Genomic DNA, 17218 nt, shown 5'->3' with positions numbered 1-17218 from the left:
CTGAGCAATTAGTCAGGATGCGGTGAAGTGGGCCACTTACAGGAGACGGGGGAAGGGGGGATGGACTTGGGAAGAAATTACAAAGGGAGGATTAATGCGGCAAACATCAAACGGGTCTTCATAGGAATGACTGGAGAGTGCCGGCATCTGCCGAGAGGACCCCAATCTGCACCTGTGACCCCCCACCCTGTCAATGGGGTCATCTATTGTATGCAACCACCTGAGGAGTCTGAACACCAAACCATTTCTTCAGGAGTCACCAGTCCAATTCCAAGAGAGTGCTATGTTACAGGAGACAGCTGTCCAATTCCAAGAGAGTGCTATGTTACTGGGGACAGCTGTCCCATTCCAAGAGAGTGCTATGTTACTGGGGACAGCTGTCCCATTCCAAGAGAGTGCTATGTTACTGGGGACAGCTGTCCCATTCCAAGAGAGTGCTATGTTACTGGGGACAGCTGTCCCATTCCAAGAGAGTGCTATGTTACTGGGGACAGCTGTCCCATTCCAAGAGAGTGCTATGTTACTGGGGACAGCTGTGCCATTCCAAGAGAGTGCTATGTTACTGGAGTCACCAGTCCAATTCCAAGAGAGTGCTATGTTACAGGAGACAGCTTTACAATTCCAAGAGAGTGTTATGTTACAGGAGTCACCAGTCCAATTCCAAGAGAGTGCTATGTTACTGGGGACAGCTGTCCCATTCCAAGAGAGTGCTATGTTACTGGGGACAGCTGTCCCATTCCAAGAGAGTGCTATGTTACTGGGTACAGCTGTCCCATTCCAAGAGAGTGCTATGTTACTGGAGTCACCAGTCCAATTCCAAGAGAGTGCTATGTTACTGGGGACAGCTGTCCCATTCCAAGAGAGTGCTATGTTACTGGGGACAGCTGTCCCATTCCAAGAGAGTGCTATGTTACTGGGGACAGCTGTCCCATTCCAAGAGAGTGCTATGTTACTGGGGACAGCTGTCCCATTCCAAGAGAGTGCTATGTTACTGGGGACAGCTGTCCCATTCCAAGAGAGTGCTATGTTACTGGGTACAGCTGTCCCATTCCAAGAGAGTGCTATGTTACTGGAGTCACCAGTCCAATTCCAAGAGAGTGCTATGTTACAGGAGACAGCTGTCCCATTCCAAGAGAGTGCTACAGTCAGGTCCATAAATATTGGGACATGGACACAATTCTAATCTTTTTGGCTCTATACACCACCACAATGGATTTGAAATTAAACAAACAAGATGTACTTTACCTGCAGACTTTCAGCTTTAATTTGAGGGTATTTTCATCCAAATCAGGTGAACGGTGTAGGAATTACAACAGTTTGTATATGTGCCTCCCACTTTTGAAGGGACCAAAAGTAATGGGACAGATTAACAATCATAAATCAAACTTTCACCTTTTAATACTTGGTTGCAAATCCTTTGCAGTCAATTACAGCCTGAAGTCTGGAACGCATAGACATCACCAGACGCTGGGTTTCATCCCTGGTGATGCTCTGCCAGGCCTCTACTGCAACTGTCTTCAGTTCCTGCTTGTTCTTGGGGCATTTTCCCTTCAGTTTTGTCTTCAGCAAGTGAAATGCATGCTCAATCCGATTCAGGTCAGGTGATTGACTTGGCCATTCCATAACATTCCACTTCTTTCCCTTAAAAAACTCTTTGGTTGCTTTCGCAGTATGCTTCGGGTCATTGTCCATCTGCACTGTGAAGCGCCGTCCAATGAGTTCTGAAGCATTTGTCTGAATATGAGCCGATAATATTCCCCGAAACACTTCAGAATTCATCCTGCTGCTTTTGTCAGCAGTCACATCATCAATAAATACAAGAGAACCAGTTCCATTGGCAGCCATACATGCCCACGCCATGACACTACCACCACCATGCTTCACTGATGAGGTGGTATGCTTTGGATCATGAGCAGTTCCTTTCCTTCTCCATACTCTTCTCTTCCCATCACTCTGCTACAAGTTGATCTTGGTCTCATCCGTCCATAGGATGTTGTTCCAGAACTGTGAAGGCTTTTTTAGATGTTGTTTGGCAAACTCTAATCTGGCCTTCCTGTTTTTGAGGCTCACCAATGGTTTACATCTTGTGGTGAACCCTCTGTATTCACTCTGGTGAAGTCTTCTCTTGATTGTTGACTTTGAAACACATACACCTACCTCCTGGAGAGTGTTCCTGATCTGACACACATACACCTACCTCCTGGAGAGTGTTCTTGATCTGGCCAACTGTTGTGAAGGGAAAGAATTCTTCGGTCATCCACCACAGTTGTTTTCCGTGGTCTTCCGGGTCTTTTGGTGTTGCTGAGCTCACCGGTGCGTTCTTTCTTTTTAAGGATGTTCCAAACAGTTGATTTGGCCACACCTAATGTTTTTGCTATCTCTCTGATGGGTTTGTTTTGTTTTTTCAGCCTAATGATGGCTTGCTTCACTGATAGTGACAGCTCTTTGGATCTCATATTGAGAGTTGACAGCAACAGATTCCAAACGCAAATAGCACACTTGAAATGAACTCTGGATCTTTTATCTGCTCCTTGTAAATGGGATAATGAGGGAATAACACACAGCTGGCTATGGAACAGCTGAGCAGCCAATTGTCCCATTACTTTTGGTCCCTTGAAAAGTGGGAGGCACATATACAAACTGTTGTAATTCCTACACCTTTCACCTGATTTGGATGTAAATGCCCTCAAATTAAAGCTGAAAGTCTGCAGGTAAAGCACATCTTGTTTGTTTCATTTCAAATCCATTGTGGTGGTGTATAGAGCCAAAAAGATTAGAATTGTGTCCATGTCCCAATATGTATGGACCTGACTATGTTACTAGGGACAGCTGTCCCATTCCAAGTAAGTGCTATGTTACAGAAGAAATCTGCCCCATTCCAAGAAAGTCTCAACTTGGCACCCACTTTCTCACTTCCCATGCATGCTAGCCCCTTGTCCACTGACTCTCCACTGGAGTGGTCCCCTTCCTGGGCAGACCCCTGGCAAGATTCCCGGTACTCACAGACACTGTTTTTCCCAAGGTTGCTCTGCCTTCAGTTCCACTTGTCAGTATCCACCGGACCTCCTGGCTCAGCACCACACTTCTGGCTCACTAGGCCGACCGCCTGTGACCACCTTTCATACAGACAGGAGGAGAGACAGCCGTCACCCTCCTCCCGGGACCTGGCTTCCCGCCCAAATACCCCCTGCCACATGAGCCCTTGGCTTTTAGAACATATTCCAGGATGCACCACAGTTTGTGCCAACCCACTGGGATAGTTACAAAGCCTGTGTGTCACTGGCTGGATTTCCTCCACTGTCCAACAGGATCCCCAATTGGATACAGTGAGGACACTTCCTCAGCCCAGATGAATCACACCCTGGACACACATAACAGGCCTAAATATTAATCAGGCACCCCTGATAAGAGGATGGAGCAAACTGTTTTCTTCCTAGCACCTATCTAGGAGGGTGCTACATATAAAAATGCCTGGAAAAAAAAAATGCAACACTCAGGTGTGAACGCAGCCTTAGGCCCCTTTCACACAGCCCGTCCATCCGACGGACTCCGTTTATCTCAGTGGGGGATCGATCCGCCGATCCCCCGCTGAGCAGGAGGATGACAGCTGTTCTCGGCGCTGTGTGCGAAGACAGAGTTGTTAGTTCCCCATACATCTCTATGGGGGAATCGGATGGGAATGGACCGTCTGTCTGTTCTCATCCAATCCCATCCGTTCCGCTGGATGGATGGAAAATAGGGTTTCCATCCATCAAGATTTGACGGATCGGATGGGATGTCAAAGGACATGTCTCCGCCCACATCCAATGCCCCATAGGGATGCATGGGGGGCCGTTCAGATCCGCCAAAAAAACAGACAGGCGGATCTGAACGGTCCGCCTGTGTGAAAGAGCCCTTAAGGGGGATGTAAGGATCTTTTAATTAAATCATTTTGTTAAATGATATAAAGTTACAATTTCTACAACTTCCCTAAATAAATACATTAAAGACATTGAAATTTATTGCTACAACACATTTACATTTATGAGTTGGAAAACTCCGCGCCTCGGGCCTAATTGGATATATAGTAAAGACTGCTGCCTCCCTATAATATAGTCCGAAGACTATATGGCGTATAAGAAAGAGGTAGGGGGTGGCGCTGTCTAATGGTCCAAGAAAGGGGGGTATTTTCACTAGTCACGTGTAACAGGTATAAACCCAATATATAAATGAGGTAGCTATTGTGTCAAAGTGCCAAGTATATGTAATTCACCCTTAAGGTGCCTAATGCTGTATATGTAGAAAATGGATGTAAATGACACTTGAATGTCAGGTAAAATATTGCACAAGTGTGATATAACCAAAAAATAATCATAAACAATTATAACCGTGCATAAGTGATATATCTATATAAAGTGACAAGTGCTAAAGTGAATGCTGACAATAATAATACAGTATAAGTGTATAAAACTTAATACAACATAATACATATAGATCTATGTGCAATCGTGCTTGGAAAGTAACTCAAATAGTCCCCAATGATTAAAGTGACCCATGCAAATTAAATAAAATAACGTGACTGGTAAAAAGTGTCATTTACATCCATTTTCTACATATACAGCATTAGGCACCTTAAGGGTGAATTACATATACTTGGCACTTTGACACAATAGCTACCTCATTTATATATTGGGTTTATACCTGTTACACGTGACTAGTGAAAATACCCCCCTTTCTTGGACCATTAGACAGCGCCACCCCCTACCTCTTTCTTATTATTTACATTTAGTATAAAGTACTCTTAAAATATTTATTGCTTTATGTAGAGCGCTGGAGAAAAAAACATTTCGTTACATTGACGTTAATTTATAAAAAATGTTTTTTTAATCGTACAACATTGATTTCTCATTTATGTTCTCGGTAATGCGTCCATTGTCACCATTTGTACCGCGGCCAAATCCTGTTCACACTACCCTGCAGTCAGAAACGCGGCTGGCCTCACAAGGTGTTGCAGAGCTGTGCGGCAGGGGGTGGTGTGATGTGCGTTTTATTGCATTACGCAGCTCCTTTTTTTTGTTTTGACAGAACTTTATTTGCAGTGTACAATGTGACTCTTCATTCGTGTCACTGCGCAGCAGCATGGTGCTCTACGCTTGTTGTGCGGTGACTGCGGGACCAAGCAGAGCAGTGCGAAATGCGAGGCATGTCCCGGGAAATTATAGGCCTGTCAGTCTGACATCGATAGTATGTAAACTTCTGGAGGGGATGATAAGGGACTATATTGTAGAGTTTGCTAAAGACAACAACATCATCAGCAGTAATCAGCACGGGTTTACAAATGGGCGTTTTTGTCAAACCAATCTCTTAGCATTCTACGAGGAGGTGAGCTGTGAGCTAGATAGGGGCAGACCAGTGGATGTGGTGTACTTAGATTTCGCTAAGGCGTTTGATACAGTTCCCCACAAGCGCTTAATTTATAAAATAAGGTCTGCAGGTATCGACAGCAGGGTTTGCTGGCTAAAAGGCCGTGTCCAAAGGGTGGTAATAAACAGCGCATACTCAGACTGGTCTGAGGTAGTAAGTGGGGTCCCCCAAGGCTCAGTCCTGGGACCAACCTTGTTCAATTTATTCATAAACAGCATTGAGGAAGGGATCAGTAGTGCGTTATCAATTTTTGCAGATGACACAAAATTGGCCAGGGCAATAACTGCACAGCATGAAGCAGATATCCTACAGAATGACCTGGACAAAATAACAGAGTGGGCAACGACATGGCAAATGAGGTTTAATGTGGAGAAGTGTAAGGTTTTGCACTTGGGGACTAAAAACATAAAAGCACAATACACGTTCGGGGGGGGGGGGGGGGGAACCTTTGGGGGAATCAAAAATGGAGAAAGATCTGGGAGTCTTGGTAGAGGATAGACTAAGCAATAGCATGCAATGTCAAGCAGCAACTGCCAAAGCCAGCAGAATATTAGCATGCATAAAGAAAGGGATGTATTCCAGAGATAAGACTATAATCCTTCCACTTTATAAAACTCTGGTCCGACCGCATCTGGAGTATTCTGTCCAGTTCTGGTCGCCAGTCCTCAGGAGGGATGTGTTGGAGCTGGAGAGAGTCCAGAGAAGAGCAACTAAACTAATTAGGGGATTGGAGGACCTTAATTATGAAGAGCATCTGCAATCGCTTGATTTATTCTCCCTGGAGAAGAGACGTCTGAGAGCGGACATGATAACAATTTATAAATATCTCAATGGTGATCTCAGCATAGAAAAAAAGCTATTCAGTCGAAGGGATTGCATGAGGACTCGAGGGCATACAATGCGATTAGAGGAGAAGCGTTTTAACCTCAGGCAAAGTGGGGGGTTCTTTACTGTTAGGGCTACAAGATTGTGGAATTCTCTACCACAAGAGGTGGTTTCTGCGGGAAGTATGGTGGCTTTCAAAAGACTCTTAGACGTACATCAAGGATCAGAACATTCAGGGCTATGAGAGATGATTACGGCCACACACACCTACACAGGTTTAACTAGATGGACTATTGCCTTTATTCAACCTCATCTACTATGTAACTATGAAATTCTGCAATCATATTACCTTGAATCGCACAGCTCTGAGACGCAGTGATACGCCCCCTTCTGGTCTGAACATGACACACAGAATATTACGGCTTTCTATGTGGCATTGCAGTTACCTGCGTTTATCCATGAGGAAACACAGAGGTGGCTGCACTGAGTGTAAATGGGAAGAGGCAGCAAAACACAACTCATCTATTTCCCCAATGTTTATCTGAGCACACTGCTCTCTGATCTGCTGGACATTAGTTTAACGGTCTACGTACCATAAGGACACCGAACGACCACCAATCAGCACTCTGAGTGTGACCTCGCCGGTTCACCACTTCTGGCGCCATATACTCCACCGTACCGCAGAACGAGTACGCCTTCTTTTCATGGTCCACAGACTCCTTACTCAGCCCAAAATCTGCAAGATAAAAGTACAGTGAGGTGACTGGTGCCAAAAATCATTTTATACCAGACCATATGGAAGTGCATATAAAAGTCACATTGCCCAAAGATCTGGAAAACAAGGCAAAACAAACATTCCCACAAAAAATGTTGACCTGGTTGTCATCGCAATCTTTAGTTCAGTGGTAGTGGAGATGACGAATTGTGGTCACTGGTACTAATTTTGGGGGTAATTATTGTGGTCACTGGTACCAATGCTTGGGGTTATTATTGTCGTCACTAGCACCAATGTTGGGGGTTATTATTGTGGTCACCGGCACCAATGCTGGGGGTTTTTATTGTGGTCACTGGTACCAATGTTGGGTACCCAAAATCTGCAAGACAAAAGTACAGTGAGGTGACTGGTGCCAAAAATCATTTTATACCAGACCATATGGAAGTGCAATCATACATATAAAAGTCACATTGCCCAAAGATCTGGAAAACAAGGCAAAACAAACATTCCCACAAAAAATTTGACCTGGTTGTCATCGCAATCATTAGTTCAGTGGTAGTGGAGATGACTTACAACAATGCCTATTCTAAACCAATGCTGGGGGTTTTTATTGTGGTCACTGGTACCAATGCTGGGGGTTTTTATTGTGGTCCCTGGCACCAATGCTGGGGGTTATCATTGTGGTCACTGGTACCAATGCTGGGGGTTATTGTGGTCACTGGTACTAATGTTCGGGGTTATCATTGTGGTCACTGGTACCAATGCTGGGGGTTATTATTGTGGTCACTGGTACTAATGTTGGGGGCTATTATTGTAGTCACTAGCACCAATGCTGGGGGTTATCATTGTGGTCACTGGCACCAATGCTGAGGGTTATCATTGTGGTCACTGGTACCAATGCTGGGGGTTATTATTGTGGTCACTGGCACCAATGCTGGGAGTTATCATTGTGGTCACTGGCACCAATGCTGGGGGTTATCATTGTGGTCACTGGTACTAATTTTGGGGGTGATTATTGTGGTCACTGTTACCAATGCTTGGGGTTATTATTGTGGTCACTGGTACCAATGTTGGGGGTTTTTATTGTGGTCACTGGCACCAATGTTGGGGGTTATTACTGTGGTCACTGGCACCAATGCTAGGGGTTTTTATTGTGGTCACTGGAACCAATGTTGGGGGTTGTAATTGTGGTCACAGGCACCAATGTTGGGGGTTATTACTGTGGTCACTGGTACCAATGCTAGGGGTTATTATTGTGGTCACTGGTACTAATGTTAGGGGTGAATATTGTGGTCACTGGTACTAATGTTAGGGGTTATTATTGTGGTTATTGTTACTAATGTTGGGGGTTATTATTGTGGTCACTGGTACTAAATGTTAGGGGTGAATATTGTGGTTATTGTTACTAATGTTGGGGGTGAATATTGTGGTCACTGGTACTAATGTTAGGGGTTATTATTGTGGTTATTGTTACTAATGTTGGGGGTTATTATTGTAGTCACTGGTACTAATGTTAGGGGTGAATATTGTGGTTATTGTTACTAATGTTGGGAGTTATTTTTGTGGTCACTGGTACCAATACTGTGGGGGGTTATAGTTGTGGTCACTGGTACCAATGCTTGGGGTTATTATTGTGGCGACTGGCAGCAATGCTGGAAAAAATTACTGCAGTCATTGGCACCAATGCTGAGGGTTATTACTGGGGCCACTGGCACAAATGCTGAGGCCTTTTATTGTGGTCATTGGTACAAATGATGGAGGTTAATATTGTGGTCAGGGGTAGCAATGCTAAGGATAACCACTGCATTCACAGGCAGCAGTTATTATTGTGGCCACTAGTACCAAAGCTGGAGATTATTATTGTGGCAACTGGCACCATTATTAATAAGCTTTTTAGATCCTGGAAACAGATTAACGTGTAAAAGAATACGAATATAAAATATCCAGTCACAACAATGGGTAAAATGTCAATAGTATATACACAAATAAAAAGTGAGTGTGTAATATAAAATGACAGTAACACTCATTTACATACAGATCAAGATCTGTAACGTACACGGACCCGGACCTACCTGTTAACTTGATATGTCCTGCTTCGTCAAGCAAAATGCTAAAAAAGTAAAACAAACATACAAATCACTAATCCACATCTGCTAAAATACATCCCATTTCACCTTAAGAAAATCAAAATATAAGGGGAAGGGAGCAGAGGGGAAGGAAAAAGACAACAAACACAGTACAGGGTGATAATCAGAACTAAATATTTACTATCCTGAATACTGGAGAGGCAAGGCTGACAACTCAGACTGCAGGTCATACATGCACAAAATAGGAGGACTCACTTCCTCAAATATCAGTAGATGCAAGTCATGTATGCAGATAATAAGAGGACTCACTTCCTCAAATATCAGAGGATTCAAGTCATGTATGCAGATAATAAGAGGACTCACTTCCTCAAATATCAGGGGGTGGAGGTCATACATGCAGATAAGAGGACTCCCTTCCTCAAATATCAGAGGATTCAAGTCATGTATGCAGATAATAAGAGGACTCACTTCCTCAAGTATTAGAGGATGGAGGTTATGTATGCAGATAAGAGGACTCACTTCCTCAAGTATCAGAGGATGGAGGTCATATATGCAGATAATAAGAGGACTCCCTTCCTCAAATATCAGAGGATGCAAGTCATGTATGCAGATAATAAGAGGACTCACTTCCTCAAGTATCAGAGGCTACAAATCATGTATGTGGATAATAAGAGGACTTACTTCCTCAAGTATCAGAGGATGGAGGTCATGTATGCAGATAATAAGAGGACTCACTTCCTCAAGTATCAGAGGATGCAAGTCATGTATGCAGATAATAAGAGGACTCACTTCCTCAAGTATCAGAGGCTACAAATCATGTATGTGGATAATAATAGGACTCATTTCCTCAAGTATCAGAGGATGCAAGTCATGTATGCGGATAGTTGGAGGACTCACTTCCTCAAATATCAGAGGATGCAAGTCATGTATCCGGATAGTTGGAGGACTCACTTCCTCAAATATCAGCGGGTGGAGGTCATACATGCAGATAAGAGGACTCATTATCCCAAGTATCAGAGGATGGAGGTCATATATGCAGATAATAAGAGGACTCCCTTCCTCAAGTATCAGAGGATGGAGGTCATATATGTAGATAAGAGGACTCTCTTCCTCAAATATCAGAGGATTCAAGTCATGTATGCAGATAATAAGAGGACTCACTCCCTCAAGTATCAGAGGATGGAGGTCATGTATGCAGATAATAAGAGGACTCACTTCCTCAAATATCAGAGGATGGAGGTCATATATGTAGATAAGAGGACTCACTCCCTCAAGTATCAGAGGATGGAGATCATGTATGCAGATAATAAGAGGACTCCCTTCCTCAAATATCAGAGGATGGAGGTCATGTATGTGGATAATAATAGGACTCACTCCCTCAAGTATCAGAGGATGCAAGTCATGTATGCGGATAGTTGGAGGACTCGCTTCCTCAAATATCAGGGGGTGGAGGTCATATATGCAGATAATAAGAGGACTCACTCCCTCAAGTATCAGAGGATGCAAGTCATGTATGCGGATAGTTGGAGGACTCACTTCCTCAAGTATCAGAGGATGGAGGTCATGTATGCAGATAATAAGAGGACTCACTTCCTCAAGTATCAGAGGATGGAGGTCATATATGCAGATAATAAGAGGACTCACTTGCTCAAGTATCAGAGGATGGAGGTCATATATGCAGATAATAAGAGGACTCACTCCCTCAAGTATCAGAGGATGGAGATCATGTATGCAGCTCAGTATTTGCTCATTACCGAGCAAAAGATAGTTGGGAGTAAATGTAAATGGAAGCATGATTAGTAGCAAAGGCAGTTCAAAGAAAATAATTGAGGACATACACAGGATCAGTCATAACTTTATGACCACTGACAAGTAAAGTGAATATTAATTATCTGGTTAAAATGCCATCTAAAAGTGGGTGGGGTATATTAGGCAGCAGGTAAAACATGTTGTCCCTGAAGTTGATGTATTGAAAGCAGACAAAAAATATTCACTGCAGTTTGTTGTGTATGGGACTGTGCAGCTGCAGACTGTTCAGGGTGCCCATGCTGATCTGTGCCCACAGCTGAAAGCATCTACAATGGGCACATAAGCATCAGAACTGGACCACAGAGCAATGGAAGAAGGTGGCCTGGTCTAATGAATCACATTTTCTGTTACATCATATGGATGGCCAGGTGCGCGTGTGTAATTTACCTAGGGAAGAGATGGCACCAGGATGCGGTATGGGAAGAAGACAAGCTGGCGGAGCTAGTTTAGTGCTTTCAGCAATGTTCTGCTGGGAAACCTTGAGTCCTGCCATTCATGCCAATGTTACTTGATACTTAACAGGTACCTAAACATTATTGGTGACCAAGTACATCCCTTAATGGAAACCGTGATGGTGGTCTCTTTCAGCAGAATAATGTGCCCTTCCACTCTGCAAAAAATGGTTTGAGGAAAACAACGAGTTTAAGTTGTTGATTTGGCCTCCAAATTTTCCATATCTCAATCCAATGGAGCATCTGTGGGATCAGCTGGAAAAACAAGTCTGACCCATGGAGGCCCCACCTCACAACTTACAGGACTTCCAAGGATTTGCTCTTGAACACTTGGTGCCAGATACCACAGCATACCTTCAGAGATCTAGTGGAGTCCATGGGTCAAGCCTGTTTTTGGTGGCAAAAGGGAGACCTACAGCTGTGGTCAAAAGGTTTGAAAATGACACAAATAAAAATGTTCACAACAGTGATTTTAGATCTTTTTATCATGTTACTATGGTATACTGAAGTTTAATTCTCAGCATTTCATGGGGGTCAAAGGCTTTTATTGACAATGACATGAAGTTAATGCAAAGAGTCAATATTTGCAGTGTTGACCCTTCTTTTTCAAGATCTCTGCAATTCGCCCTGGCATGGTGTCCATCAACTTCTGGGCCACATCCTGACTGATAGCCGCCCCCCATTCTTACATAATCGCTTGGAGTTTGTCAGAATTTGTGGGTTTTATTGTTCACCCACCTCTTAAAGATTGACCACAAGTTCTCAATGGGATTAGGGCCTGGGGAGTTTCCTGGCCATGGACCCAAAATTTCCATGTTTTGTTCCCCAAGCCACTTATCACTTTTTGCCCTATGGCAAGGTGCTTCATCATGCTGGAAAGGGCATTGTTCCTCACCAAACGGTTCTTGGATGGTTGGGAGAAGTTGCTCGTGGAGGGTGTTTTTGTACCATTCCTTATTCATGGCGGTGTCCTTAGGCATTAAATTGTGAGTGAGCCCACTCCCTTAGCTAAGAAGCAACCCCAAACATGAATGGTCCCGGGATGTATGACACAGGACTGATAGTGGTGCTCACCTTTTCTTCTCCAGACAAGGTTTTTTTCTGGATGCCCCAAACAATCGAAAAGGGGATTTATCAGAGAAAATGATTTTCCCCCAGTCCTCAGCAGTCCAATCCCTGTATCTTTTGCAGAATATCAGTCTGTCCCGGATGTTTTTCCTGGAGAGAAGTGGCTTCTTTGCTGCCCTTCTTGACACCAGGCCATCCTCCAAAAGTCTTCTCCTCACTATGCGAGCCGACACACTCCCACCTACCTGCTGTCATTCCTGAGCAAGCTCTACACTGATAGTCCCCCAATCCCGCAGCTCAACCAACTGTAGGAGACGGTCCTGGCGCTTGCTTGACATTCTTGGGCGCCCTGAAGTCTTCTTCACAAATGCAGTGGAAACATTTTTTATGGGATTAGGTTTATCTTTTTATCACGTTACTATGGTATACTGAAGTATAATTTCAAGCATTTCATAGGGGTCAAAGGCTTTTATTGACAACGACATGAAGTTAATGCAAAGAGTCACTATTTGCAGCGTTGGCCCTTCTTTCTCAAGACCTCTGCAATTCGCCCCGGCATGCTGTCCATCAACTTCTGGGCCACATCCTGACTGATAGCCACTCCCATTCTTGCATAATCAATTCTTGGAGTTTGTCAGAATTTGTGGGGTTTATTGTTCACCCACCACAAGGTCTCAATTGGATTAGGGTCTGGGGAGTTTCCTGGCCATGGACCCAAAATTTCCAAGCCACTTATCACTTTTTGCCTTATGGCAAGGTGCTTCATCATGCTGGAGAGGGCATTGTTCCTCACCAAACGGTTCTTGGATGGTTGGGAGAAGTTGCTCCTGGAGGGTGTTTTTGTACCATTCCTTATTCATGGCGGTGTCCTTAGGCATTAAATTGTGAGTGAGCCCACTCCCTTAGCTGAGAAGCAACCCCAAACATGAATGGTCTCAGGATGCATGACACAGGACTGATGGTAGGCTCACCTTTTCTTCTCCAGACAAGGTTTTTTCTGGATGCCCCAAACAATCGAAAGGGGATTTATCAGAGAAAATGATTTTCCCCCAGTCCTCAGCAGTCCAATCCCTGTATCTTTGCAGAATACCAGGCTGTCCCGGATGTTTCTCCTGGAGAGAAGTGGCTTCTTTGCTGCCCTTCTTGACACCAGGCCATCCTCCAAAAGTCTTCTCCTCACTATGCGTGCCGACGCACTCCCACCTACCTGCTGTCATTCCTGAGCAAGCTCTACACTGATAGTCCCCCAATCCCGCAGCTCAACCAACTGTAGGAGACGGTCCTGGCGCTTGCTTGACATTCTTGGGCGCCCTGAAGTCTTCTTCACAAATGCAGTGGAAACATTTTTTATGGGATTAGGTTTATCTTTTTATCACGTTACTATGGTATACTGAAGTATAATTCCAAGCATTTCATAGGGGTCAAAGGCTTTTATTGACAACGACATGAAGTTAATGCAAAGAGTCAATATTTGCAGCGTTGGCCCTTCTTTCTCAAGACCTCTGCAATTCGCCCCGGCATGCTGTCCATCAACTTCTGGGCCACATCCTGACTGATAGCCACTCCCATTCTTGCATAATCAATTCTTGGAGTTTGTCAGAATTTGTGGGGTTTATTGTTCACCCACCACAAGGTCTCAATTGGATTAGGGTCTGGGGAGTTTCCTGGCCATGGACCCAAAATTTCCAAGCCACTTATCACTTTTTGCCTTATGGCAAGGTGCTTCATCATGCTGGAGAGGGCATTGTTTCTCACCAAACGGTTCTTGGATGGTTGGGAGAAGTTGCTCCTGGAGGGTGTTTTTGTACCATTCCTTATTCATGGCGGTGTCCTTAGGCATTAAATTGTGAGTGAGCCCACTCCCTTAGCTGAGAAGCAACCCCAAACATGAATGGTCTCAGGATGCATGACACAGGACTGATGGTAGGCTCACCTTTTCTTCTCCAGACAAGGTTTTTTCTGGATGCCCCAAACAATCGAAAAGGGGATTTATCAGAGAAAATGACTTTCCCCCAGTCCTCAGCAGTCCAAACCCTGTATCTTTGAAGAATATCAAGCTGTCCCTGATGTTTTTCCTGGAGAGAAGTGGCTTCTTTGCTGCCCTTCTTGACACCAGGCCATCCTTCAAAAGTCTTCTCCTCACTGTGCGTGCCGACACACTCCCACCTACCTGCTGTCATTCCTGACCAAGGTCTGCATTGGTGGTGCTCCAATCCTGCAGCTCAATTAACTATAGGAGACGGTCCTGGCGCTTGCTGGACTTTCTTGGGCAGACTTTGTGAAAATGAATATTTGTGTCATTCTCAAAAATTTTGGCCACAGCTTTAATCAAAATTTTCGGTGGGTGGTCATAAAAGTTATGGCTGATCGGTGTAAATATGGGAGCTACTAATAATGGCTTGTTTTAATGGTGAAATGAATGTTACCCAGACCAATAATATCTGTTTGCACCTTATGTACAAATTACACATGTAGCTATAAATTAACATTGGGATATATCAGGAGAGGATCAGGGAATTTTACACACCAGATGGAAATAAAACAAGCTGATGGATTTTACTTTACTTTTCAGGCTTCAAGTCCCGGTAGACGATGCCCAGACTGTGCAAATGATCCAACGCCAGTGCCAGTTCTGCCAGGTAGAATTTCACATCCTCCTCTGTAAACATAACCTGATAAGAACTGTATAGATTTACTTCATGTTCTATCATTGAACTCACATCACAGCAACAGACATCCCCCATGCTACAGAAAAGACTACTTTCCGGCAAGCATCATCTGCTTTCCACCAACCAAATCTGAAGAGAGGCGATCAGAGATGATGGAAGAGGCAGCTTCTGGCCTGTGGGATTTCATTTACTGGGGATTCGTCTCCCCATCCCAGCCAAACCACCCAACCAACCACAGCCACTGCCAGCCATTAACTGCAGAGGAGATCTGTGAGGGAAACTCTCTACTAACCAATGTCCCATCTGCAACACCTTGAAAAAATTTCAGAAGAGGGCACCATGCCAAAGAATCTTGGGGAAAATGACTTCTTCGGTCTCTTGAAGAGCTACTACACCAGTCAAAGAATCTTCAACATCCTCTACAAAGGTTCCAAGGAGAGAGGAACAGCTCACCATATGGAAATCCTCCAACTCACAGACTACTCCATCCGAAATACAGACCCTCTAACGCGCTTCACTTGGCCAGCAGCTTACCCTAAACCCCTATGAGTACGCTCCTGATTAGGTGGACGGGTTAGGGGGGTCTGTACATTGGATGAAGTAAACTGTGTGTTGGATGATTCAGTAAATTATTTTGAGGCTTTCCATATGATGAGAAGTTTCTCTCTCCTCCTTTGGAGCCTTTGTAGAAAACTGTGTTCAAGTCGACAACTAAGGAACCGAATAATAAACAAAAGTGCAGCTCTAAGGCTCGGTTCACACTGGGGAGGCACGACTCTGCACTACTTCGGGGGCGACTTGTGCATTACCATGCACCAAGACTTCGGAGTGACTTGCATGGACTTCACATAATGGAAGTCTATGCAAGTCTCTCCTGGTCGCCCCGAAGTAGTACAGGACCCTTTTTCTAAGTCGGAGCGACTTGTGTCGCTCCTATTAGAACGGGTCCTGTAGCGGTCAATGGACCACGAGGGAGCGCGACTTCTCAGGCTGACAAGTCGCGCTGGTGTGAATGGAGCCTAAGAGAACAAATATTTATCAATAATACACCATTCAATAACAAGGTGTGAGCAATAACTACAATGTCCACCAAAAATTGTTATACATCCAAATGGTAAAAATGCCAAAAATCATGTGACCTTATTGAAATGAAGAAAATCCGAGAAAATATGCAGCAACCACCCTCAATATCTAAAAGGCGCTGCCCGCCCCAATCCTCCCCACCGGCGTGATTCAAATGGGGGCTTACCGCAGAGTTGGGACCCCCTTATGCCAGAGTGGTCAAGCTGCGCCTGTGGTTACAGTGTTTCTCCATATACATACACCCAAATGGTACTCAACCAGAACTTAAGATAATGGAGATAAAGATCTGTTCCTGGGCAGCCACAGATGCCTTTATATGTGATCCCAGTGTGAAATTCTTCAGAGGACCTTTGGTTAGACATTTAGAACCTCATGATGAGCCTCTGGTGAGAATTTCCCTCTTTCTGCTCAGCACAGGTGTGTTCATGAGAGGCAGCTCACCAGAGCCATACCATATGGGACCAGATAGAAAGTAGTTCAGATTGAGCACCAATTGGATGGAAGTACACTTAGAAACACGACAACCACAAATTACTTTTTTTCTGGTCCCATATGGTATGGCTCTAGTGAGCTGCCTCTCATGAACACACCTGTGCTGGGCAGGAAGAAGGGAACCCTCACCAGAGGCTCATCTTGAGGTTCTAAAAGTCTAACCCAGTGTTTCTCAACATTTTTTCAGTCAAGGCACCCTTAAACAACGTTGGACAATCTCGAGGCACCCTTAAACAACGTTGGACAATCTCTAGGCACCCTTTACCAACGTTGGACAATCTCGAGGCACCCTTTACCAACGTTGGACAATCTCGAGGCACCCTTTACCAACGTTGGACAATCTCGAGGCACCCTTTACCAACGTTGGACAATCTCGAGGCACCCTTTGCCAACGTTGGACAATCTCGAGGCACCCTTTAACAACGTTGGACAATCTCAAGGCACCCTTAAACAACGTTGGACAATCTCGAGGCACCCTTTTAACAACGTTGGACAATCTCGAGGCACCCTTTTAACAACGTTGGACAATCTCGAGGCACCCTTTACCAACGTTGGACAATCTCGAGGCACCCTTAAACAACGTTGGACAATCTCGAGGCACCCTTTGACAACGTT

At 44.5% G+C, this 17218-nt stretch overlaps 1 protein-coding gene across 1 annotated transcript in view; it reads right to left on the bottom strand.

Moving 5' to 3' along the window:
• Positions 1-17218, bottom strand: part of RPS6KA6 (ribosomal protein S6 kinase A6) — a gene marked incomplete at its 5' end in the record, with an annotated part of 174005 nt that overhangs the window by 70748 nt on the left and 86039 nt on the right. Inside the window, 3 exons of the mRNA XM_082263849.1 lie at positions 6822-6964; positions 9016-9053; positions 14925-15031. Of these exons, the coding sequence (XP_082119975.1) occupies positions 6822-6964; positions 9016-9053; positions 14925-15031 (288 nt within the window). The remainder of the gene's footprint in view (positions 1-6821; positions 6965-9015; positions 9054-14924; positions 15032-17218) is intronic.

The sequence above is a fragment of the Pelophylax lessonae genome (genome assembly GCF_965119305.1).
Source record: "Pelophylax lessonae genome assembly, chromosome: 7".
Taxonomy (NCBI): domain Eukaryota; kingdom Metazoa; phylum Chordata; class Amphibia; order Anura; family Ranidae; genus Pelophylax; species Pelophylax lessonae.
This window is presented reverse-complemented; position numbering and strand designations above follow the sequence as displayed.